This window comes from Strongylocentrotus purpuratus, unplaced genomic scaffold, assembly GCF_000002235.5.
Source record: "Strongylocentrotus purpuratus isolate Spur 01 unplaced genomic scaffold, Spur_5.0 spur5_scaffold_14, whole genome shotgun sequence".
Taxonomy (NCBI): domain Eukaryota; kingdom Metazoa; phylum Echinodermata; class Echinoidea; order Camarodonta; family Strongylocentrotidae; genus Strongylocentrotus; species Strongylocentrotus purpuratus.
The window spans coordinates 17065575-17091436 of record NW_022145599.1 but is presented as its reverse complement, the minus strand read 5'-3'; the positions used below and the strand labels follow the sequence as shown (position 1 = coordinate 17091436).

Below are 25862 nucleotides of genomic sequence, written 5' to 3'. Positions count from 1 at the left end.
AATAGGGCAATTATCAGAGGTGAACGAGGCACTTAAGTGAAAAGGGGCACCTCTCAAATTAAGGAAAAGGGGGCACGTGCCAAAATGAAAAGGGCACTTTTTCTATGTAAAAAGGGGGCACTTAATTCTATGAGTTAAAGGGGCATATTTCCTTCGTAAAAGGGGGGATTTTTAGGGTACCTGAAAAGTGAGGGGGCACTGTGCCCCCTGCCCCCACCCTCAGAAGGCCACCTCTGGACCTGAAAAGGCTTTTTTGTGCTCTTTTAGCAAGGAGTTATATACTTCAACATCTTAATAAAGCTCTAGAATATGCATGCGCGATACATTGCATGCATTTTGTAATGCGCGCAGATCGTGATTTTCTATGCATCAAAATGGCGACGACCTTATCGAAAGAAGATGTTGTGAGGAGGAAACATCGGGGCCAGATACAACTTGGTCTTGTGACCTACAGTTACACGGGCGACAGCAGCTCTGAAGACGAGGACGATGACGCCTCGGACATCGTCAGGAATGGCGAGGCTCGGATTGCATGGTACCCAAAAGGACGTGAAGAGGTCATTGCAGAGGACAAGGTATGTATGGGAGGGGATTGTCTAGTCCCATATGATACAAAATTTGTTTGTAAAATATGATAGCGCCCGTGTCTTCTTAATTGGAAGTCATCCGACTCTTATTTACATGGCATCAAGATTAATGCAATGATTTGTTTTTCAAGCTAGATCTATGCCAAAAATATTCATGAGTAGGAGGCAAGTGTATCAATATTATCATCAATGATGAATTTCTAATTTATTTGACTGAATAATAAAGCCAAAGCCAAAGGCTTTCAAAGGGAAAAAGAAGAAGAAGAAGAAGAGGAAGGAGAAGAAGAACGGAAAACAAGAACAACAAGAACAAAAACAACAAGAAGGAAGGAACACAGAAGGAGAAGAAGGAAGGAACAAAAAAGAAGATGTGCTATTTTGGTTAGACTCCATGCATTGTAATATTTCTAGGAGTGGAGGAGGAAGAAGAAGAAGGAGAAGGACGAGGAGGAGGAGGAGGAGGAGGCATTGCCATTGGATGAGATGGCAATGCTGTGGCATTCATACTCATAGCATCTTTGCTATCCCGTATGTATGCAAAGAGTGTTGGTCTGACTGTTCATGTACCATGTGTATCTCAACAAATTGGAAGAATGATCAGCAAAACACACCACACTTGAATAGATGTAAACTTAACAAATACAAAGATGTAATCATTTATTCATCTGTAATTCACTGCCATTCCTGTTAAATGAGTGATTTGTATACTTTCAACATGGCAGAAAAAAATATATCAGTCTACATTGTTCAAAATCAGTCATATATGATTAAACCAACCAATCTTTCAAATCAATAAAAAAATATAATAATAATAATAAATTGCATTTATAAAGCACTTCATACAATTTCTAATCGCTGTAAAAACAAGGTACAACGTAAATTAAGCATAGTCTACAGCAATAATAATACATAATTCTGATAATAACAATTACAGATAATTAGCAACTTAGGCTACTCTATACAAAACTGCCCTAGACTATATAAAATTACTATTAAACAAGAAAGAAGAAAAAATGCAAGGCATAAAAGGGAACCCAACATTATGTGGAAAAAATGCCACTAACATTGAGCCATCAAACATTTTGATGGTCATAGCCATGTAGATGTTATACACTGGGTTTATTTGGTTTTTGTTAACGGGTTGTTGTTTTAAATGGGAAAATTGTGATATTTGGAGGGAAGTGGAAGTGAGCAGTATATTAATCATATAGATCAAAGTGCTCTATCCAGTCAAATAAATCAAAACAAATGAAAGAATTAGATTATATCAAATCAAACAAGTCATTCAAAAGCCAACTAATCCACTGCTTTTCTCTCTTGTATTAGGTAACCCTTCATGACCGATGTCTACTACCAGGCGACATTGTCAAGTACAATGTCTCGACCCAGGCGCAGAAGGGACTCGTCAAGTCAATCAATGTTATGTGCAATCTACAAGTCCTCACCACCAAGCAGATGATCTATAACATTCCTAGTCAACAGCTAACCCCAATTGTGGTGAGTAGTTTTGCATTTTTTTAAAACTATCGACCTCTTTGAAGCTTAAAGCCCCATCATACTACTTATAGCTAATTGCTTCCTCTGCATGTATATAGCAAACAATGCCTAATCAGTGCCTGTTGGTACCCCATGATCCCCTTTTTCTTATTGTAATTGAGAGCTGATTTGATGAGATAACCACCTGTCAGTGACCTTCCTGGGTGGTCTAACCCCCCTGGCCAAACTAGTGCAGACAGGTTTTAATTAAAGTGTACCAATCACAAAAACATGTTTTGCTCTTGATGTTAGGGGCTACATGTCACTATACTCTATTCAAAATATGAGCTTCAAATGTTACTTCTGCAAAGACAAAGAGATATTGCATTTTAAATGAACTGTAAAGCATCTAGTTGAGGAGACAAACACTTGTTGAGCAAACACCAAGTACGCACTCGCACTCGCATAAAATAGGGTGTGCAAGGAACGCAAGTTAGAGTTGGGTTCCGTACATGGCATTTTATGTTATCCCATGTTCTGTTCTTACTTCTTAATCATTGATCTATAGAATGCCAGGAAAACTTTTAAAGGTTGATATTATACATACTAGCTGTATACAAATTATTTTTTTATTAGGCTCTTGGTACACTTAAATTGAGGGTCACTGCAGTTAGTAACATAGTTGCTGATGATTTTAAGGAATACTTCATTATTGTTATTATTCATTAGTTATGACTGTGTTTGCATGAAGCCCTCTCAAGTTTCAAAAATCATATTAAATAGTTTACAACTTTAGACAAAAGTCTGATGCCATGTGCATGTGTAGTCCAATATACCCCTGTCTGTGTCTATAATGCCTTGCATAGTTTCTGATTTTCTACAGGATTTAGTCAATTCAGTATTATGTTGTTGATTTTAGAACCTCAGGAAAAAACTTGTTCGTATATCATAATCCACCTAAGTTCTTAGAGGTTTCAGAATCAGTTGCGACATACGAGGGCAATTTTTCTATGGAAAGTTGCCCCTTCAAGTATGGTTTTCAGGGGGATTTTAGGGGGCTATTTTGAGACTCAGAGGGGCGAAGTCACCCGTGCCCCCGTTTATTTCCGACCCTGCTGATAAGTCTTCAACTACTTTTTTTTCTTCAGCCATTCCAAGTAGGGGACCATGTCGTGATGGATGATTGGGTAGGCATTGTCAGGGAGAGCTACAACAATGTGGTAGTGCGCTTCAAGAGTGACGCCAGATGCTCCGTGTGTGAGGATAGCGCTTGTCGGCTAGTGGACGTCCATGACATCAGTGATGAGGTAGGATTGAAAAACTTGAGTTCTGTTAAAAAAACAAATTAATTCTCACAGAATCAAACAAAACTTACACCGAATGTTCAAGATTACAAATCAAAACAAACAATTTTGGTATACTGGCTGAATATACTGGCTGAGTAATGAGCTAAGAAAGATAAGGAAATCAAAGTAAATAGTCCAGACACCATTTGTGTAGTCCCATATACATCTTTCTTTGTACAGTGCTTTGTTACTTTACCAAGACTGGGCCAAATTTATTGGGATTTTGATGACTCCAGAACCTTGCAGTACACACCAATACTTACATGCTACATGATCAATTTTTTCTGATCCATTCCACACCTTTTCTTTCACAATGCAATCGCATGACCAGAACTCGACTTTATCTTTAACAATAAATTGTGTTGTATTGAGAGGTTGATCCCAGACAACTGCTTCTCCCTATCACCACTAGTCCTTTGGACGATTACTCTAATGAACAACCAATTACCTTCTATGGCAACTTCTCTTTTAAAAATTGTTATCTTTTGATAAATGACCTTGGATATTAACTTCTTACTAAATGATGATGGCTTCCTCTTCATTATTGAAGTTTGTACAAGATTTACATTTGTGAATTTATAATGGGGGTAGCTGTATTGGGGAGTACCGGTAGTTGTCCTTGGTTATTTGTCTGGACAAGGATTGCTTGACAGTAACTCATTTGAATATGCCAATGTAGATCAGGGTATTTGTCTTGAATTAATTGGTTGATGGCTTATGGCTTAATCATAATGGCTTCACTGTTTCATTTATTATTGTTACTTATCAGCAGCAAGGGTTTCTGATTTTAACCCTACAAAATAATTATAACAATAGTTAGCTGATATGCCTTGATGTAGGCTCGCTAGACTCTGTTTTCATTTACAAAGTATATATGGGAGATGGGGTTACCGTCAAGGAAAATATCATCTTTAGATCCATAATGGACGATCTCAACTATAATATCAAGGGTTCAGTGACGCAAAGACATTACTCCATTTTGGAAAAAGTGGTTTATGTGTCACTGAACACTTACGGAATTAAGTCCATTTTTCACTAGCCATTGACTTCAATGGGGTGCTGGGTGGAGTTAAGTCTTTGTGTTTCCTGGAAAGCCCACATTTTTCTGAACATTTTGATATCAAATACTCATTTGGGCAAAATATGGAGTTGCGTCTTTGTGTCGCTTAACCCTCATATGCTCTTTAATTTCCATCAGAATTCTGTCTTTGGGGAAGAAGTGGGGTTCTTTCCAGGCCAGATCCTCCAGGGTCCTGCAGCGGTCTTCAAAGGAGCCAAATGGCTGGGAGGACCACGTCCAATCCTCGGCAGCAAGACTAGGTTCAGGGTCACTGTTGATGAGGTGAGTCCATCTCATCACATATTTGTTTTAATATTGATCCGACAGATCAACAATTGCTCTGGCATTTTTTTGGGGGTCAGACTATCACTTGATATATCTTACACCATAATTGTTTGCTTACTGTATGTGAGTCGGGAACAACAGGGCATGTAGTTTCTGATGTCAGATAATGAAACTCATGAGAACTTAAAATTTAGGGAAATTTTGCCATTCTCTCTTGGTTAAACAGGTTTGTTTAATTATACCTGAAATTTAAATGCAATGTATTGTTTTGCTTGAGGTTGTTATCATTAACATTGTTAATGTAGGATGCATGTAGCCCCCATGTTATGGCCAAAATTAAACTGATTGAATCTTTGCGCAGTATAAAACGTATGACCATGCGGTACAATGGTGTGAAAATCAAGACTATTACTTATTGGCTCTATAGCTCCTAAGTCGATTTGGCAACTAATAGTCGTTATTTTCCCACTTAAAGACATTTTCAAGCCCCCTTCTTTAAGGGGAGTTCTAAATTAGTATTATCTTTCAAATGCCATTGGAATTTAACCTTTTCATTTTTTTTTTGCCTGCAAATGGGACATAGTACCTTTAAAATAAAATATATTCCAAAGTAAAAATCAAGTATTGTAGACTTTTCATAAATTCAACATCAAGAACATGACATCTCCTTGATATTAGATAATATGAATGATTTGAATCAACATTTTATGCTTTTTAAAGCTCATCAGTACTGGTGTAAAGGAGGGCGTAGATCACACTGCAAGGTCACTGGACAGGTGGTTATCTCATCAACTCAGCTCTCAAATAACATAAGAAAAAGAGGATCATGGGGGACCAATGTTCACCATTTAGGCATTGTTTGTAATATATAGGGTATGGTAGCTACAAGTAGTGCAGTGGGCCTTTAAAACAACTTTTACAAAATATTGGCATAGATGCTAACATCTTTCTAAGTCCAACTTAAAGATAAATTCAACTTAGGATCTTTGTGAAACACCCCCCTGATGATTGCAACCGACTCCTCATTGTTTTGCAGGTGAAGAACACCGGTCTGGATATTCAGTGGTGCTCAAGAGCAGTAACCAAGAACACTGATGACCTCAAGCCACCACCTATGTGCATTAAAGGCAAGAATCTAGAGAGGTAAGAATGAATTGGAGTCCCGGGACCCGTTTAGCAAAACTTGTCATCAGTGACAAATGACAGTCTTTGTGATAATCTACTGAAATCCTTGCTTCTGATTGTTTATAAGCAGATTTGTCACTGATTTTTGTCATTTGTCATTGAAAAAAGGCTTTGTGAAATGCCCCCCTAATGGTCCTCGTATGAATTCAAGACGGAGAAGTCTGCATGTACAAGTGGGTCGGCTTTTGGCAACATATATTTCATTCATCAATAAGCAACCTCCAAGTAACCAGGCTGATACTGAAATTATAGATGTGTTTTATATGACATGGAACTTTCTGATTTTGTTTCTCTACTTTTTTAATACATCCTCAGAACAAAGCTGCTGAACTTCAGTGCCCATGCAAGTGTCCAGATAGGAGACAAGTGTATGTACAAAGTCAAGGAAGAGGATCTAGGTTACCCGGAACCTGTTACCAAGGGTTCTTTCCTGTGCTTCAGAAAACCTGGCCAGAACAGTGTTGCAGAGGGTTCTATGAAATCTGTCACAGAAAACATGAAGTGTGAGGGGAAAGATAATATACAGTCTGTCATAATTCAAGCCATGAAGGGGTTAGGTCTCGATTTCAAGAATTTGGCAGTTAAGGATGATCCTGTGGAAGATGCAGTTCTGCAGGAACCAATGAAAGAGCAGATGGCTGATGGAGAGTCAGGAGTGGGATGTGGAGGAGGTAGTGAACAATCAGTGCAATCTGGTGGGCCAGGACAGGCAACAGTCACTAGCCCCAACTCTGCAACAGAGGACACACTTTCTTGTCCGGAGAATGAACATGGTGAAGCTAGCAAATTGACTAGACCGGAAACATCAGATAATGCTGGCTACCATGAATCGGTCTTGAAACTTCTTGATTCGTATGACCAAATTTTGTCACAAGTAGGAGAGGCAAAAACTGAGGATCATGCAAACGATGTGGATGAGTCCTCTTTACTTCAGAAAGAAAACATTGTTAGGCAGGCTAAAAGAAACCTTCGCAATCTTCCCCATCTTCCCAGTCCCTCAGACATAGCAAGGGTTTCTCTGAACCCTGGCTTCTGTCTTATGAATAGTAGCACAGGAAGCAGAGAAGCGTCTGAGACTCAACTAGAGTGCTCAAATAAGAAGAAAGACGGTCGACTAGGCTCGCTGTTCAGTAACTTTGAGAGGCTACACAATGAAATTGAAACTTTACAGGAATCCTTAGGCGGTCTTGCGTCGGGAAGCTTGTCGAGCGCATCTTACAACAAGATGTTTGAGGACACTCAGAAAGACATGCAGGGTCAGATCCAATTACTCAGAGAAGTTACTCAAAGCAATCTATCTTCTGGTAAGAAAACTAGTAAACAAAATGTGCATGCAGCTGCAGAAAGGATTCCAAATGAACAACCAGAAGCGGAGAGTAAGGAGAAGAAAGGTGAAGGGGTACTAGATGTCGCTTCTTCGGGAGAAGAAATGGAATGGGAGGAGGAGGAGGAGGAAGAAGAAGAGGAGGAGATTGAAGAGGGTGATGAAGAACAAGACTCTGATGATCGGGGAGAAGTAGGAGAGGGGGAAGACAAATCATTGAAAGCTAATTCCAAGACTCTTTCCCAGAAGACTATTGCTAAGAAAACCAAGCGACAGAAGCAGACCGGCGCACAATCAAAGAAGCGGAAAGCACAAACAGTTAAAGCGGATCCGATCCAGCCTGGGCAGTGGATTTGTGTGGAGGTCACCCATACATCCACCGTGGTAGATGTATTATGGCAGGTGAGTCAAGTTAACCCATAGAATGCTGAATGTTGTCACTCCCATCGGCATAAAACAGGAATATCCAGTTCCAATAGATAATGGGTTAAAATGCAGACAGAACAAGATGAGTGTGATGAAGGAATAGTTCTACAGTCAACCTTGTGCAAGTTGATGTTGATGATAATAAAAAATCCAAATATTTCTCTATAAAATTACTTGTGTTGATCCTCTGTATTAGATCTAATTCCCAGAACAGTTGCAAACAGAAAGCATTAAAATCACATCACAGAAGTTCAATGAGACCCCAATGCGCCATGCACACACCGATGTTGTTTACACAATAAACCTGGCCCAGCTGCATACATGTACTCCAGACTTGCTTGTGCACGCTTCTCCACCGCTCCTTTCTTATCTCTGCACTTTCTCTATCTCTCTATCTCCCTTTCGCTCTCTCTAATCCCCCGATCATCTTCCTTCAATGCAGACTTCAGATGAATATGCCACAAAGTTAACTTTTTTATGGAAAGTGGCATCGGATATAGATTTACATCATTTACTACCACTCTCAAAACCGTTTCAAAATTAGACTTCATATATTTATTCTCTGTAATTTTGTGTGAAATGTCATGTTGAAAATGAAAGCCAGAGATTTTTTTGAAGATTTGTAATTACCCAAGTCGACGCATTTCACTTAATTCCGTCAAGATCGACTTATGCGAGGTTGACTGTATTCCATAGAAGGGATGTGTAAATATCAAATTGCAAGTCACAGAATTCAATACTTTTGTCAGACAGATCACAAGTTCAAAACTTAAGGTTTTGTCATTCTTTATGAGACCATCCTTAAAACCACCACTGATGTGTTTCTTTATATTATTATTCTTTTATTAAGGCAAACTCGAGTTTATTGAGGCAAACTCGAGGAAGGATTGAACTTTCTCTCCTTTCAATGTGTTTGGTACTGAGAAAAAAAGAAAAATAGCTACAAAAATTGTTTATGCTCGGATGTAGAGAATTCTAATCTTGTTTTGTCTTACCGAACAGGATGGTTCATATGAGACAGGTATCATCTCTACTGATGTTGTGCCTTGCAGACAGCTGGATGAGCTGGAGTTTTTCCCAGGAGACGTTGTCAGCTTCGGCAAAGGTAAACCATGGCTCTGTTCACTACCTAATTGAAAAGACCTGGGATGAAATCTAAGTAATAGTATGATTGGATGGACATACAATTTTGTTTGTAATGAAAAGACAATCTTAATACATATAATTCTGCAATGACCGGGGTAATAGTATATATTTGTAAAGCGCTTAGAGACATTTGTATTAAGCGCTATATAAAAATTAAATATTATTATTATTATAGAGCCAGAATTTTACTATTAAACATTCTGTAACACAGAGTTAGCGCTCATCAGGTTCTCAATTTGAGCTACAGAAGGTGCTTATGAAGTTGTTACCAAAGTAGCGGGAGGAAAGTAATACACATCAGTTAAAAATCAAACGAGAACCCTTGACAATTTATTACATCGGGACATACAGAATACGGTTATACATGTAGTAACTCCTTGGAGTAAATAGAGGTGATCGATGGACATCACTTTTTTTGAATTTTGAAACCAAATCTTCTCAACGTATTTATTAAAACAGAACCTCCAGACTTTGATCATGCAGTTTCCATTAATGACCCAATCCAATCCCAAAAGTGTTTGATATAGCGCCTTTTCCTTGCAGCTACACATAGCCCTGCAGACCTTGCTCCCACATGGTTGGGCCACTTAGACAATAACATATCACTTGAACAAACTTAAAGACCGGGAGAGTCAATACAATTCGGTTCATGGACAAATTGAATCATTGAACAAAACATCTTTCAAGTATAATAGAATGGTCTTCAGGAAAGTATTGAAACAGAACCCATTGAAGTCAGTTCTAATCTTCTCTCTGAGACAAAGATCAGTCGATGGACATGACAACATTCTAAACAAATTTGTTTTACCAGATGCTACTGAAGAGGGCTATGGTGTTATCACCAAGGCAGACAACAAGGAAAGGACTTGTGGTGTCAGCTGGATAACAAGAAATCCGGAAAACCCTTCTCAGTGAGTTTGATTGTATGTATGAAAGTATGGGTTTAAAGATAAAGTTGAGTTCTGGTCATGTGATTGCATTGTGAAAGAAACTGTGGAATCGATCAGAAAAGGCTGGTCATCTAGCATGTAAGTATTGGTGTGTACTGCAAGGTTCTGGGATCATCAAAATGATCAGAAATTTGGCCCATGCAGTCTTGTCAAAGTTACAAGCACTGCACCCAAAAAGATGTATATGGGACTACACAAACATGTGGCATAAAAATCTGTCCCGATTTGTATGCTGTTACACGCCATATTTAGAATATCAAGGCATTTGAAGAGCCATGCTTTTCTGGGAACATTTTTAATCTGATGTTCCTCCACACTTGCATAAAAAACAATGATAACGCTCACAAATTATTTTTCACCTCTTCCCAGAACACAACCTTCTCTTTAAGCCCCTGCATGGCATAAATGTCCTGTAAGAAGGACATTATTCTTCATTTGCCATCCTCAACCCAGGTGCAGTAATGGGTGGGAAGGAATTCCTGGAATTCTGTGAGCATTGAAATTAGGCTAGCTGAAGCCAGGGTAATAGCACTTTGAGCACCTCACTTTAGTGGATGTGAGTGCTATTTTAATTAAGGCGCCAATATTGCTTATATTATCAATTGAGATAGGAACAGAGATATGTATGGGTATCTGTTCATTAGACGATGTCAGCAGTCAATAGAAATGATGGTATTCCTTTCATGTTTATTTCATAGGGTGTTATTCTCGAAAGCGGACTAACTCTAGTCCATGGTTTAATCCACCGACTAAGTATGGAATGCCAAGTGTCCATAAGAATATGTTTTTGAATAATTTGATATGTCCCTAAATTACAATGATAACATAGATATATCATAGTTATATTGTTGTTTATTAATTATGTTATTACATTTTATTTTAATTTAGTGACAGATTAAGTTATTCAAAAACATATTCACATGGACACTTGGCATTCCATACTTAGTCGGTGGATTAAACCATGGACTTAAGTTAGTCTGCTTTCGAGAATATCACCTAAAGTGTTTTGTTATACTTCTTTTGATAGGCCCCTCACGAGTACCGAGGAGCACAGCGTGTATGAGCTCTCCCCACATCAGGACTTTGTGTTCAGTACAGACGATGTAGTCGTCAGGATCGCCCACAACTCTAAAGAAGAAGAAGAGTCTGCACAAGACCTGCCTCCTGCAGGCCAGGTAAGCACAGAAACAAAAGGTCTGCCTTCATCAGCTCGAGATTGTCAAATAGCCCACTATTTCTGATTTGGGAAATAATCCTGAAGTTACAAATCCAGGCTTCATCAGCTCGAGACATGACCTAGAGAAATAAGCTCAAGATATTTTGCTCAGCGTTCGCACATAGTGCGAGTCCTTGGGCTGTTGAAGACGCAATAGTGGTCTAGATAGGGTTACCCTGATTTATATGAAGTACCCTCTAAGTGATACATTGTTTCCTCAAGATTTTAAATGACAGTTGTCCAAAGATGTGTTACAATATATTATTACTTAGTGATCTAGAATCTTACCTACATCTATGTAGGAATATTGCCTCTAATGCTCTACTAATAATGAATATTAAAGGCATCGTTTAACAATGTTAAATCTGAGATGCAGTAACCGGTTTTACCATACTCGTTTTCCCAATAGACTGTAGTGTTATGAAACTGTTAGGAAAACGCAAAATTTGGTTTCGATTTCCAATCATAAATATCTTGATAAACAGACAGGCGATCGACTTGTAAAAGTCATGGGGTTCCTGACTTATAATTATCATTGCAGCATGAGCTAATTCCAGGATTTTGTTTCAGAATCTGAGGCAATGTTACTGAGTCATGTTAATCATGCCATTCTTTTGTTTTGAATCCATGACACAGGTGCAGGTAGTGAATGGCGATGGCTCCATCACGATCAGATGGGTCGATGACACCCTGTCCAAGGTCTTCCCTCATCAGCTCTACAGAATTGAAGAAGTGAGTGCTGTTAATCGATTTGTCTGCTTAGCACCAGGGCCCGTTTCACAAAAATTATCATCAGTGACAAATGACAGTCTTTGTTATAAGCTACCGAAATCCTTGCTTCTGATTGGTTATCAACAGATTTGTCACTGATTTTTTTCATTTGTCATTGAAAAAAGGCTTTGTGAAACGGGTTCAAGAAGGAGATAGGGATAATGCTCTTCTGGCTCTTCGTAGATGGTTGTTCTAGCTCTACTTGTGTGTCTATAATCCAAACAAGTGTCACCAAAAAAAATAAAATAATGATAATAATAGTGGATTCTTGTATAGCCCTCATGTCTGTCAGACTTGACACTCCTGGGGCTCCATACTAATACCCCAGCTATAGCATGGCTACCATTATGCCACTCCAGCATTTCAAGGAATCAATTCTGCCAGGTACCCACTTACATCACCTGGGTCGAGTGTGGCAAATGTAGATTAATGTCTTGCAAATGGACATTAGTGACTCGAACCACGGACCACGCGATCCACAGTCTAGAGTGGTATCCACTCGACCACGACACCTCTACTACAAAATAATAGGAATTTGAAGTAAAAATGCTATTTATTTCTTTTTATTTGGTGGTAAGCATCATTTATATAAATAGTAGGTTCAGGTTGCAGATTTCATTTCATGCATAGGAAATGAAAAATATTTTTACATTCTCACATTTATATAAGGAAAGCACTGTCTTACCATCATTATTGTAAGTATGATTGTTATCCTCCAGTTTTCGTTATTCAGGGTATCACAATATTGTATCATATATTTTCATCATCTCTGTATCTCTCTCTCTCTCTCCTTCATCCTACAAACTAGAACTAGTTCAATAATAATTTATTTAAATTATATGCATTTATGTATCAAAAACTATAATCACCATGGTAATTGTTATCCCCCACTTATTTATAAGTATTGCAAAAATATATATTTGTTTATTCTCTGTATTTCTCTCTCTCTCTCTCTCTTTCTCCATCCCCTGTATTTCTCTTTTTTTCTCGTTCTCTTTCTCTTTCTCTTCCCCCGCCCCCTCTTCAATTTGATTTTTCATAGGACTGTGAGTTTGACTCTGAGCTGTCCATTACTGATTACCTGGAAGCAGCAAAGGAGATGATTGAAGAAGGAGGAGGAGGAGGAGACAGTAGTCATGACAACACCTCTTCTGACAGCAGCTGGGAGACTGCTAGTGGCAAGTCGGGAGATGAAGGCCATGAAGAGTGAGTTTAAATACTGTTATTGGTATTTGATCAAAACCGATCTTTGAGTTGGGATCATCAATTTGGTCTTACACCACCAAAATGCACAAAGGAAGACATATTTTTACAAAATTCATAATGTTGACACTTAATTCATAATGTCTACACTGTATAACCTTTACCTTTCTGTACATTACAGTTCCATTCGATATTGGCATATACATGTACACTGGTTGAAGATTTCTTTGGTTGTGTCTTTTGTCCCAGGCTCAATGTTGTCAAAGATTTAGGGTGAGGGGGTTTCAGGTTAGGGTTCCAACTTGGTTGCATATGAGGTTTAGGTTAGGGCTAGGATTGGGGTTAGGGTTACCTGGTAGTACATTGTGAGGTCCAGTGTTGAGGTTAGAAATTTGGTTAGTGTTGAGAACAAACAACAAATCAGTTACTGCCAGAGCATTTGTCATACTCTGCATGTATGAATGAAACGGAAATCATTGTTATTTCTGTGTTAAAGATAAAGTTGGGTTCTGGTCGTGCGATTTTGCATTGTGAAAGAAACGTTGTGGAATCTATCAGAAAAGGTTGATCATCTAGCATATCAGTATTGGTGTGTACTGCAAGGTTCTGGAAACATCAAAATGATACAAAATTTGACCCAGTCTTGGTAAAGTTACAAGCACTGTACACAGAAAGATGTATATGGGACTACATGAACATGTGGCATAAAAATCTGCCCCGATTTTTACGCTGTTACATGTCATATTTAAAATATGAAGGCGCTTGAAGAGTCATGCTTTTCAGGGAACATGTTTTATCTGATGTTTTTCCACACTTGCATAATAACAATGATAATGCTCACCAATTATTTTTCACCTCTTCCCAGAACTAAACCTTCTCTTTAACTTTTAATTCAATTTCAAAAGGGATGAAGAGGACGAATGCGAGGATGAAATGTCCCATGTTCCTGATGACTCGGTAACCATCAGCAAGACGGAGCCCCCGGATACGGAGGCCCAGAGAACGGGAGAGGTAGAGACGGCAGATAAGACGGAGGAACCAATGTCTACCAACAGTGACTGCTCAGTACTGCAGGTAGGAAGTGCAGTTTCAGACCATGTTACGGACAGGGGGGTGTTTCACAAAGATCCTAAGTAGAACTTAACTCTAAGTTGGACTTAACAATTATGGAAAGCCATTAGCATCGATGAAAGTATTTTGTAAAAGCTATTTTAAAAGGCATACAATGTTGATTCAAATCGTTCATATTTTCTATTATCAAGGAGATTTCATGATGTGGAATTTATAAAAAGTCTAAATATTTGATTTTTCGCTTTTGAATATATATTATTTTAAGGCTACAAATGGCTCTCCATAATTTTTAAGTCCAACTTAGAGTTCAGTTCAACTTAGGATCTTTGTGAAACACCCTACTGGTTAACGGACAGGAATGAATATATCCTTGTTCTGGGGAGGCGCGATAGCTCAATCGTTAGAGCAGTGGTCTCGTAATCCGGTGACCCGGGTTCAAAACCAAGGCGATGCGCTAGTGCCCTTTGGTAAGGCATCAATCCTCGTTACCTAGGGGGTGTTTCATGAAGATCCTAAGTTGGACTTAAAAATTATGGAAAGCCATTAGCAACTTTGAAAATATTTCGTAAAAGTTATTTTGAAAGGCATTAATTGTTTATTCAAATCATTCATATTTTCTATCATCAAGGAGATTTCATGTTCTGGATGTAGAATTTATAAAAAATCTAAAATACTTGAATTTCTGCTTTTGAATATATTTCATTTTAAGACTCCAATGGCTGTCCATAATTTTAAGTCCAACTTAGAGTGAAACACCCCCCCCCCCCCCCACCCCCAGTTCCTTCGGAGAGGATCTAAAGCCGTCGGCCGTCTGGTTGCTTACTTACAAGCATTTATGCTTTCTTAGCAGTCAGGTAAACTAACAACCACCACCACCACCACCACCACCAAATTGAGTGATGCGCTTGACCATATGGCCTGAAGCTATGTCAGGGGGACACTAACCAGTGACGGGGCATTGCAGCAAATGCTGTGTATCCTTTGTGCAATGCTATGGGTGTAGAGGGAAAATCTTTAACAATTAATTTCACTGAACTCTGGAAATTACACATTAAAACGATGGTTCATTTTGAATAGGACTAGAGTAAGTTTGCTGTATGGAAATCTTTGTATTTTTTTTCCTTCATGAATAATGAATTTCACTGAACTCTGGAAGATGCTACTAAAACAATGGGTTATTTTGAATAAGACTGGAGTAAGATTGCTGTATGGAAATCTTTGTCATCTTTTCCCCCTTTTTTTCTTCTTCCCATGTACTGCTGTCTGTATCATTGTTATAAAAATGTAATAATTAGCTTTATAAAACATTGCCTTAGTCATTGCATGTATGAGAACTAGGCCCTGTCTTTTAAAGAGTTGATATCAATCACAACTTATTTGGAGGACTTAGGATTGATTTTGATCGATCGTAACCCTTTATAAGACGGGGCCCTAATCATATACTCTTTTGTTCTTTTCTTATCTTTTGAACAGCAATCAAGCGCAGACATCGCAGAGGGTAAAGAACACGAGGCTGTGGCCAAAGAAGAAATGAGTGACATCCAGGCTGAAGGACGGATAACAAATATCAAAAGTGAGAAAGGAGAGGCGATGATGAAGCTTCAAATCACTCCGGCGGCAGTAGAAGAAGAGGTGCCAGTCAACCAGGACAAAGATCTGAGCTGGGCTGAAGATGGACTTCAGAGTCCTAATGCTGCTAGCAGTAAGTCTTTCGTGGTTCATGTTTATAGTCCATTTTGGGAATTTTTTATACAATTACCTGTAACTTGTTCCCAGTAATCTGATCACATTGTTATCAGTGTTGCAGATTTTCTTAAGTACATGAAATAAAATTCTGTTTGACTTCTTGCTTGTTTTGTATATATACTGGAAATACTGCATAAATATTTAGACTATAAAACATGTATGAATAGGTATTGACCATCACTATTTGCTAATGGTACGTTTTACCTCGATCTGTCCTCTAAAATTATGATTTTCAGCAACTATGCATTTGCATTCAGGATGCATGTTTATGTATACCATGACCTTTTGTTAAGCTTCCTTAAGTGTTTTGATCATCAGCTTTTAAAAGAAAAAGGGGGCATTTTGAAGTTTATTAAATCTCCCTGTCTTACGTTGTATTTATCATGGGATAGTTATCCCAAAGGCTTCAAGACTGTTTCCAGTGCAAGATTAATCTATGCTTGTGTTAAAAGTGTTGTGATGGAGGTAATCAAGGCAGGAAATAGGTACTTCTGCAAGCCGTTGTCACTTGGTGCCTATTGTTTTGTACAAAATGTGCATGTTTGGCAAATTAGGGACCATGCAGAGAAGCAAAGAAAGCAAACGAAGTGTTAATGACAATTTTCAAAATATATAATATACATGGACATGCTTTCTGTTTTCATTTAGGATTCATAGTGGTATCCTCCTTACCAGAATGTCACTACTTCAGCAGCGCCCAGGAACCAACCAACCAAAAACAGTTCCTACAGACTTGGAAAAAAGAGGTGAGAATATTACTTTAATATTATCAACGTCATATCATTTGTGAGTCAACAAAAGAAAATAAGCAGCGATAACATGATAAGAGATGAGTAAAAATCGTGAATAATGTACTTAAGATACAGTGCAACCATGACGTCTTCAAGGAGTCAGTCGTGCATACAAGATGCCCATACCACTCTCTCTTTCTAAGGCCAAAATGTGGGTACAGCCTTAGGCTACCTAATGCAAGCTAGATGCAGTGATTATAATGTTGTATATAGGTACATGTGCATCTAATTGCCCGCATCTTAGTGTAAATTTACTTTTTGTGAGGTTTTGATCTACATTGTACTGCCTTTTTGTAATCTTTTTATAATTACTTGAAAATATTCTGATTGTATTTGATTGTTTCAATAAAATACCCCCAAAAGAAGGAAAAAAAAGAAAAAAAGATGCAGTGATCATGTCCCCAGGATGAACTATGACCCATGACCTATCATGACCTATGACATATCTATGAGTCTTGATATCCCACTCATCTTGTTTTTCTTTGAAGGTTCGTCTGCTCCAGACTGCTCTCCCTCAAGGGATCTTGGTGAAAGCCTTTGAGGACAGAATGGTACGCTCCCATCTTTGTACATCTTACTCATTGACATGTTACATTACCTCAAAAAAGAACTGGTTAACTCCATTCTGTTCTTTTGGTATCTGATGTCTCAAGATCTTATTAGTTTGATTTAGATATAGACAAGATGATGGAATAAGGGAAACTGACTCAAAAAAATACTACAGACATAAAGTGAGATGTGTCATAATGTGCACACAAGTGTATGAGGAAGGCAGCTGTTTGGAGCTAGAAAGGTGTTAAACATTATTCTGATTCCAAACAGATGCAGTAATGTATGAAAAATAAGAAAGAGGGGGTGTACATCAAGATTCACAGGTGTTTGTGGAAGTTGGATTTCAATTTGATATATGAAGATAGAAAAGGAGATGCACATTTGAATATTGGGTGGCCAACTTGGGATATATTATAGAATGAGAAGACTCGCGCGGTTTCTGGACGATATGAATAAGAATGTGAGATCAGCGAGCTGGTTTATAAAGACTGTAAACCTGGGCCTGTGAGTCGGAGCCTTGAAATGTTTGTATACAAAACAGTGTTTAGTCAGTATCCCAAGTAGGCCACTCTTTAATCAAACAATTTGACTGTACAGAAGATAATTTTCCCAATGAAGGGTCCCTATGTGTAAACTTTGCTTCTAGCGGAATTCCAATCAGATTTTCTTTTGTTTGATCGCCAAAGCTAAATATACAGTTAACAACTAAATTATTCATACAGGTACCCCTTGTTTTTTGCGTGTTTTTCGTAACTTAAGAATTAACAGTGGGCTGGTTGAATTAGGGGTTTTGTTGAATACTGAGTTTTAGATGTAAGCTTGAAAATGTCACATTCTCAAGAAACATCAATCAGGACATAACAATTGTTCACATACATCAAACAAATTATGAAACTTGTTAAGGGTAGGCCTATGAATCATATTGCTTTTAACTTTATGTCCAATCTTTGCTTCTAATGTGATTCAAGCTGGATACTATTCTTTCATCACCAATCCTAAATATGTGCATGCCTCTTGATACCCCCACAGGACATGTTCTCCGTCATGATCGAGGGCCCTGTCAACACCCCTTACGAGGATGGGGTTTTCTTCTTTGACATTCGGTTGCTAGGCGACTACCCAAAGACCCCGCCCAAGGTCCACTACCTGTCCTTCTGCAGCGGTCGTCTCAACCCCAATCTCTACAGTGACGGCAAGGTGTGCCTCAGTCTGCTTGGAACATGGTCAGGAAAGGTCAGTTGGCAGGAGAGTTTCATGGCAGAATGTTTTAGGGAGGGGGGGGGGGGGATGAAGTGCTGGTCCAAATACAACATAATTTGAAAATAACAAAGCAAATAAAACCACAAAACAAAGCAAAAGGGATCGTAATCAACATCATCATCATCATTTATTAAAGTCAGCATTTTTGGTTCTTCTGTGAACTATCACCGTCTTGTCTCCATACTACATCCATCTATTTTCATCCCTTCTACATACTTCCGAAGACACGACCACAACCTGAAGCATGTAATGCCTAATGCAACCATTGACTCCTTCAGGTTTTCCTCCTATCCAGGATCAATGAGGATCTGTAACCATCTACCAGGTTCAACAGTTAGTGCAAAAGAAACAACCTACTTGAAGGATGCTGTTCTACCCTTTGTTATTATGATGCAGCCTCCTGAAGGTTCTCACATGGTTTAAGTTTACTGGCATGGTTTTTACTTGCACTGGATATACAATTCCAGTATAGCTTCCTGAGTGAGCTGCTAAAGGGATTAATCCATCAAGTATGGCTAGAATTAGGGGTTAAATAAGTGATGCACTGAGAAAAATGGCACAATATATATGCATTATGGTTTTGATGATTATCAGTAAATCATTAGTAATATGAACATTGATTTGATTATCATTTCCTTCTTGTCTACAGGGTAACGAGATGTGGACATCATCGTCTAACCTTCTTCAGCTGTTAGTCTCTGTCCAAGGCTTGATTCTTGTTAACGAACCATACTACAATGAGGCTGGCTATGACAAACACCGTGGAACCACGGAGAGTATGGAAAACTGTCGCATGTACAACGAGATGGCCCTGGTTAAACTTGTGCAGGTGGGTTAAGAGTGAAATGTTGAGTGTTTTAAAAATAAATCTGTGTACTTGTTTATTGCGATTGCAAGGTAAAAGAAAATGTCTGGAAACAATTTGGAAAGGGCAATTATGTTGTACTCAAGAATTGATGTATACTGTGAGTTTTCGGAACGATTAAAATGGAAATAGATCGACTCAGTTTTGTTGAAGAACATATGCAATGCACACAGAAATTAGTTTGTGGACCCGATACTGAACCTAACCTGAACTCTAAACCTAAGTTGAAACCCAATTGCGACCCTTATCATAACCCTATACATTTGACAAAATAAAGCCCAGGGCGCAGTTCATAGAACCTGTTATCCATATTAACAAGTGTCTCAAATTTTCTCTCAGCCAATCAAATGCAACAATTTCAGTAGCTTATAATAGTGATCGCAATTTGTTATTGATAACAAGTTTTATAAAACAAAGCCCAGAGCAGTTGTCACTGAAGCAATTGTTGGATAACCTGTTTCATCAAGAGATGATTTTATTTTTGTTTGTTTTCTCTTTAGTCCATGAGCAAGATGGTGTCGTCTCCGCCATTCTTGTTCAAGGAAGAAGCGCTCTTATTTTGCAAGAAACATTGTGTCAGGTGAGGACAGAGATTGATTTACTACTTTTTTATGTGAGCAAATGATTCTCTCCAATGGTTATACATTGATCAAAAGTATTCCAAGAGTTATATATTCTGATAACAGTCATTCCAATTGTTTCTTTTATGTTTGCTTTTTGATGTCTTCACTGTATATGAAATGTTGTCTCATGACCCTGAAAGTACCACCAGTGTTCCTTTAAGAAGTTCTGTAAGTCTGTAAAGTCTGTCTTTATTTCTGAGATTCTTTTAAATTATTAAGTGTCATCTTGTTGTAGAATATCATCACTTTTATTATGTTACTCTGTATTGCCTGTAATGTGATGACAAAATTTTAACTATCTTCATTTTTTTCTTTTAATCAGGTTAATAAGACGGCTTGAATCTTGGCTTGATCTTGCATTAAGGTCGGAAGACATCCCCAAAGCCATGAGCCAACCTGCAGCAGGGACTTGTCCAGGACCATCATGTCAGCAAGACCAAGTGATGCAGCCCGATGAAGAAGCTACGATAAAGACAGGCTCTACAGAAGATGGAGCATCAAGTAGTCTAAAAGAATCTGTTTGTGAAGGTCCGAAAACAACAATACCACCACCATCTTCATCCTCCTCCTCATCCTCCTCCTCCTCCTCCTCCTCATCATCATCAAACACTTCAAAGCCTGATGCTATGTCACATCTCCCGTCTGACCCTGCAACAGAGACGACGTCAGTCTCCCAAACAGATTCCAAAACCATTTCTCCACCCTCCACCACCATTACCACACCTTCCTCGTCACTAGAAGCCACACAACAATGTACTTCTTTAGTCCCTACATCACCATCCAAGCCAGAACGCACCACTCTTGAGTCGGGCTGGAGCCAGATATTCCCCGGAGCCGGAGCTTCCTTACCGGATGATGGCAGTAGCTCCATGCCTCCATACTCCCTCTTCCCCTTATCTAAAGGCTTCATCATCAGCCTACAGCACACCCTGAGCGAGTTCAAATCCCAGTTGAAACAAGCCGGTATCAGTTAACCCTCGATCAAACTTGATCGATGGTGTTTCAAGGTGAAGGTTGTTCTCTCTAGCAATGTCACAAACCAGCTGTTAGATCGTGCAATTTCAAGTGGCGTCAAGAGATGCAGTACTGCCATGGCTTGTATTTTGACTGTTGGTTCTTGCGCCTATCGGTGTGGCAAAGCTACCGTAATCAAGCTAAATCGAGCTTAAAAACAACAGCAAATGAATATGTGTGTGAAGAAAAACTGATTATGTATACATTAGCTACCTAATATATATTGCAAGAGATAAGGAAGAAAATGATTAAAATTGAAAGAAATAACCACCAAAAAAAAGAAGAAAATCTGTGATAAATTTCATGCACTGGGGTTTAATAATTGGGTAAAGTGCACTGCTTCATGCTGAAGTCACAATCGTGAAAAAAAAAGATCCGCCCCTGATATTGCCTACTGTATCCACTTTCTTACGTAATTAGATTGCCATCATTTTATAACCTGTTATTTAGTCATGCAAGAAACGTAAATGCTATTATACACCATTTAATGAAGGTTTATACTGTAGCTCTAATACTTCTGAAATATTTCATCTACCCTTTTTCCATCATTTCATCACTTTCAATTCTATTTGAGGAAATACCTTCATGGTTTCAAGATTTTTTTCTCTCCATCTTTGTGATGCTCAATTTTGCTTATCTTTGTGTTCATGGATATTTAGTCCAAATGTCAGTTTAAATTGCACACTGATAATTTTCTTATCATCTTTCATATGCATCACAGGCACCATCATCATCATCATCATCATCATCATCATCATCATCATCATCATCAACAGCAACACTATCACACCATCGTCATAAATTAACACTGTAATTGTTGTCGTTATCACCATCACTATCATCATTAATATCATCTTCACCTTCAACACCTTCATCATCATCACTTTGTTCTACATTTAATTATGCCATTATAGATTGATGCAGTACTAAATTAAACATAGAAACAAGAATTATGACTTCATTTATTTCATTTAATGGAAATAATATTTGTTGTGTTTGTATGTGGGGAGTACGTTGCACTTAAAGTACCTTATTTCCCTTTGTGTTTGTTTGTTCATTAATAGCATTTGTAGCATAAGTTTTCTTGTAATTCAAGCTTCCCTATTACAACTCCATTTGGTGGAGGTTAGTGGCCCTTTGTGTAATAATTTTCTTCCTTCTTACTCTCAGTTTTAGGTCAAAGAAATCAGTTTGACAATGAATATTTTGTTTGATACCTGAATTTGACCAATCTGTGAGGGTTATAATTCTAGTGTACTATGCTAACTTAAATCATTGCTTGTTATTATTGTAATCACAATTTCAAATAAACCACTGTGTTACATTTATTGTTTCAAAGAAACCTGGCTTACGCATATTAAGGCAGGGGGAAAGTAGTGTGGGAATTCTCTCGGGTTGTTCACTAAATGCAGTTTATTGTTGATTTATACAAGCAATTTGGTTTACAGTATGAATTAGATGATGTCAAAAGTCACTGGAAACAGCCACATGGAAAGAAAGTCTTAATTGTAATTGGCTAAAGGTGACAAAAATATTCAGGAAAAAGTTTTGATATTATTTGGTTTGAGATTGTCATGTTAAATGGCACATGTATCATCGTCTGCAAATGCTTACTAACACCCTTGTTTAAGAACAGGATTGAATTCTGCTCAAATAGCTTCTGTATTCACTAACCCTTGACTTATTTACTTATTTTCAGGGTCGAAAGATCCGAAAATGTGCCCATTTATGAATTTTGCATGTAGTTATCAAATTGTTTTTTGTTTTTCTCCTGTATATTTGTGAAAAAAAGATATAGTTTATATATTATCAATAATTAAATATTTATCTGCACTTTCGAGGCTTGCCATGACGAACTGATATCTAAGATATAAATGTGATTTCTATGAGAAAAAAGATTGTAAGCGTCTAAGAATAGCAGAGCTATGTTAGAATGATAGAGTCCACCATTCTGCAGATATAGATGAAATGAGCAGTGAAAATTCAAGTTAAGTAACAGTGTTTAAATATACTACTGATAAAAGGTTCTGACTTTATAGTTAGATTTACACATGAATTGCAATTTGACAAAATATCGCAGCACAACTGAATGAATATGTTTAAGAATACCTCCTCTAGCGCAACAGGCTTTCGCCTTTGAATTTACAATACTTGTCACATAAATGGTCAATGTTCTGATCGAGGGGCTGGTTTTTATCGATCAAAATTTTTTTTGCCCCTCCACATTTATGATAATCACATACCTTTTTTTGTCTTTTCAAGTGTGGTATATATTCAGGAAGTATTTCAGTCAGCACTATTAAAGTAAACATCAGTATAGTGTAGTAGGAAATGCAGGTCGCTATACTTAAACTTGCTGTTCTATGAGCTAATAAAAACTAATGAATTTATATCAGAAAATTTAATATTAATAATTAAAAGTTGACTACTTCAAATGACTGGATTCACTTTTGATGACTACATTACAAATTTAAGATGTTTTATGATGTATTGTTGCTCATATGGAGATATATCTAAGTTAATATCTATGAAGAAATTAAAAGCATCATAATTATCAATTAGTTCTTATCTGTTTTTGTTATTGTTGTTGTTGTCTTTTGTAGCAGCTAGTATAGAAACGCCTTAATCGCAAAGATACCTGCAATATCGGCTAATAGACAATTTTGATACCCATTGTATTACCTATCCTATATAAATCTCATTGAGATTATGTCATGCACTGTTTGTCACTGTAATGTTAGCACATTTCAAAGGTGAAACGCAAACCACAAAACTATCTTAATTGCATTGATATTTTGAAAGTCTTTGAGATCGCATTCAAGTACAAAACCCAAGGTGGTATAAATATATACTAGCCATACTTTGTCTGATATAAACAAACATTTTCATTTTTACCCACCAATTAACCATTGGATATGTAATCTTTTGCTTATAATTGGTGGTGAGCAGACAAACTAGAAAAACACATTAAAAAAAGTAAAAGAAAAGCGTTGAAATTAATACTAAATGTGTGAAAATCTCTAAGTGGTGAATCGGTTATTAATGTCTGATGTAATCAATGTACTGGAAGGGATAGTGAAATGTTTCATTTCTCATTCTGGCCCCTTAGAAACAACAGATAAGCGATAATTATTTGTTGGTTAAATGATCCCGATCTAATAGAAAATCAAATGGAAGACGATAGGTGAATTCAGACTGTAATATAAGCGAAATTTAATTCACGTGTAAACAAAGTCATTTTCAGTCCATTGCAAATTCGAATCAACTAATCTGATCGGTTGAGGATAAGATTTGTAAACTAGAAGGCCATGCAACAATGTTCTTGATTGGTCATTGCCATTTTGCGAATATTGCAAATCTCTAAGACAATATACACAACCCGGGGATAATAATTTTCCAGTCTGTCCGCGCTTTCCCTTAGCCCATTGACATTGTGTTAGCTGCGCGCTGTCACGAATTGCGCACCATTGTTGCGTCAGAGTAATGCTATAGAAACGTGCTACTTGTCCAATTTCGGGCCCCCACAGTGACTACGCGGCACAAATATTTATTTTTTATTCTGTTCGCTCAATACCATTGCAGTCCCCCCCCCCCCCCCAAGGCGGATAATATAGGACACTGAGAGGTAAGTCGCCATATTTATTTTCTTCTTTGGGTTTGATTTGTTCTCGTTCTGTGTTAGAGCACATGTTTTCTTTCCCTTTGTTACATTTTTACCATTATCATTATCATCATCACCATTATGCATGAATTTGAGCTCGATCCGTTCTTACTTTTCATATGGAGATGTTTTATGCTATAGATTCTTGTTGACGAAAACAAAACAAAACCTATTTTTACTTTTGTGTCGTTTCCACAAACGTTGATTTTTTTTTATTGTCTTAAATTTCGATATACTAAATAAGAATTGTCAGAGCCAAAGTCATATAAATACGTAGAAGTAGGCGACTGCACTGTTTGCCGAACTTTCTGCAATAGTTCAGTATTGGATTGGTGTCGCCTACCGGATATAATATATAGTTTTCGTTATACACTATATTTATGATTTTCCTCTGAATTGTATACAGTTCCTCGCCACTGACAACTTTTACCCCTATAACATAAAAGAGTTTTTACCTATAATCGGGTAACCACCCTATAGTCTGGTAGCAAAGTGGGATATTTTTCATATCTTATATTTTTAAAGTATATTTCGATCGAATTCAATTGAAGGACTCGCCCGCTAGTGTTTAAAGACTGGAAAGTTTTACTCAGAGAGGTGGTGTCGTCCCTTAGGTGAAATTGTACCTGTATTCGACCATTTAGTATTTTATTTTCCACATTTCAACCTCTCTTTCTCTCCCATTCTCTTCTTATCTTTTCATCAAAGTTCTTTTGATTATTTCTTTCTCTCCATTGAGTTAAGGTAAGATCTCATCATATCTTACTCTTTAAAATCCCTCTTTCCGAATCTCTCTCTCTCTCTTTCAATCTCCTTATCAATGTCATTCTGCCTTTAAAGAATTCCCTCCTCTCTCTTTCTCTGTATGTATATCTCCAGATCTCAAATTTTTTATCAATTGTCACCCCCGCCCCCCCCCCCCCCCCCCCCCACTCCGGGGTCGGAATGACCGCATGTGTGTTACCAAAATGTCTGGTAAAGGGGTACTTTTCGTGCGACAAAGTCCGGCCCGAGAATTGTAAAAAAAAAAAAGGGGTGTATTTGACTTTTCACCTTTTCTTTTTTTCTCTCATCTCTTTGGACTCCTGAGAAATTATTCCGAATTTAGGGGTGTACATTGAGCATTTTTCCGTATTTAGGGGGGTTTCCAAGGCAGGAAAAGTCCGCGAAAAGCCCACGATAGGGGGGTTCGGAAATGTTGGCAGTACTCAGATAGGGGGTGCTTTCAAAAAGAGGGAACGAGCATACGCGTACCCTAAATAACACTGAGTGGGGGCCGGGTTGTCACCTTTGTATCTGTTCCT

At 37.9% G+C, this 25862-nt stretch overlaps 1 protein-coding gene across 1 annotated transcript; it reads left to right on the top strand.

The window, feature by feature from the left end:
- Positions 1 to 345: 345 nt before the first annotated feature.
- On the top strand, positions 346 to 23458 carry LOC586721 ((E3-independent) E2 ubiquitin-conjugating enzyme UBE2O). The gene is made up of 19 exons (XM_011669674.2): positions 346 to 575; positions 1914 to 2084; positions 3212 to 3370; positions 4608 to 4751; positions 5791 to 5897; positions 6255 to 7665; positions 8692 to 8794; positions 9647 to 9746; positions 10813 to 10960; positions 11638 to 11733; positions 12815 to 12978; positions 13881 to 14049; positions 15520 to 15748; positions 16441 to 16538; positions 17072 to 17134; positions 18165 to 18368; positions 19045 to 19224; positions 19761 to 19840; positions 20206 to 23458. The coding sequence occupies exons 1-19, from the start codon at positions 375 to 377 to the stop codon at positions 20855 to 20857; spliced, it is 4479 nt and encodes a 1492-aa protein (XP_011667976.2). The 5' UTR covers positions 346 to 374; the 3' UTR covers positions 20858 to 23458.
- The last annotated feature ends 2404 nt before the right edge of the window (positions 23459 to 25862 follow it).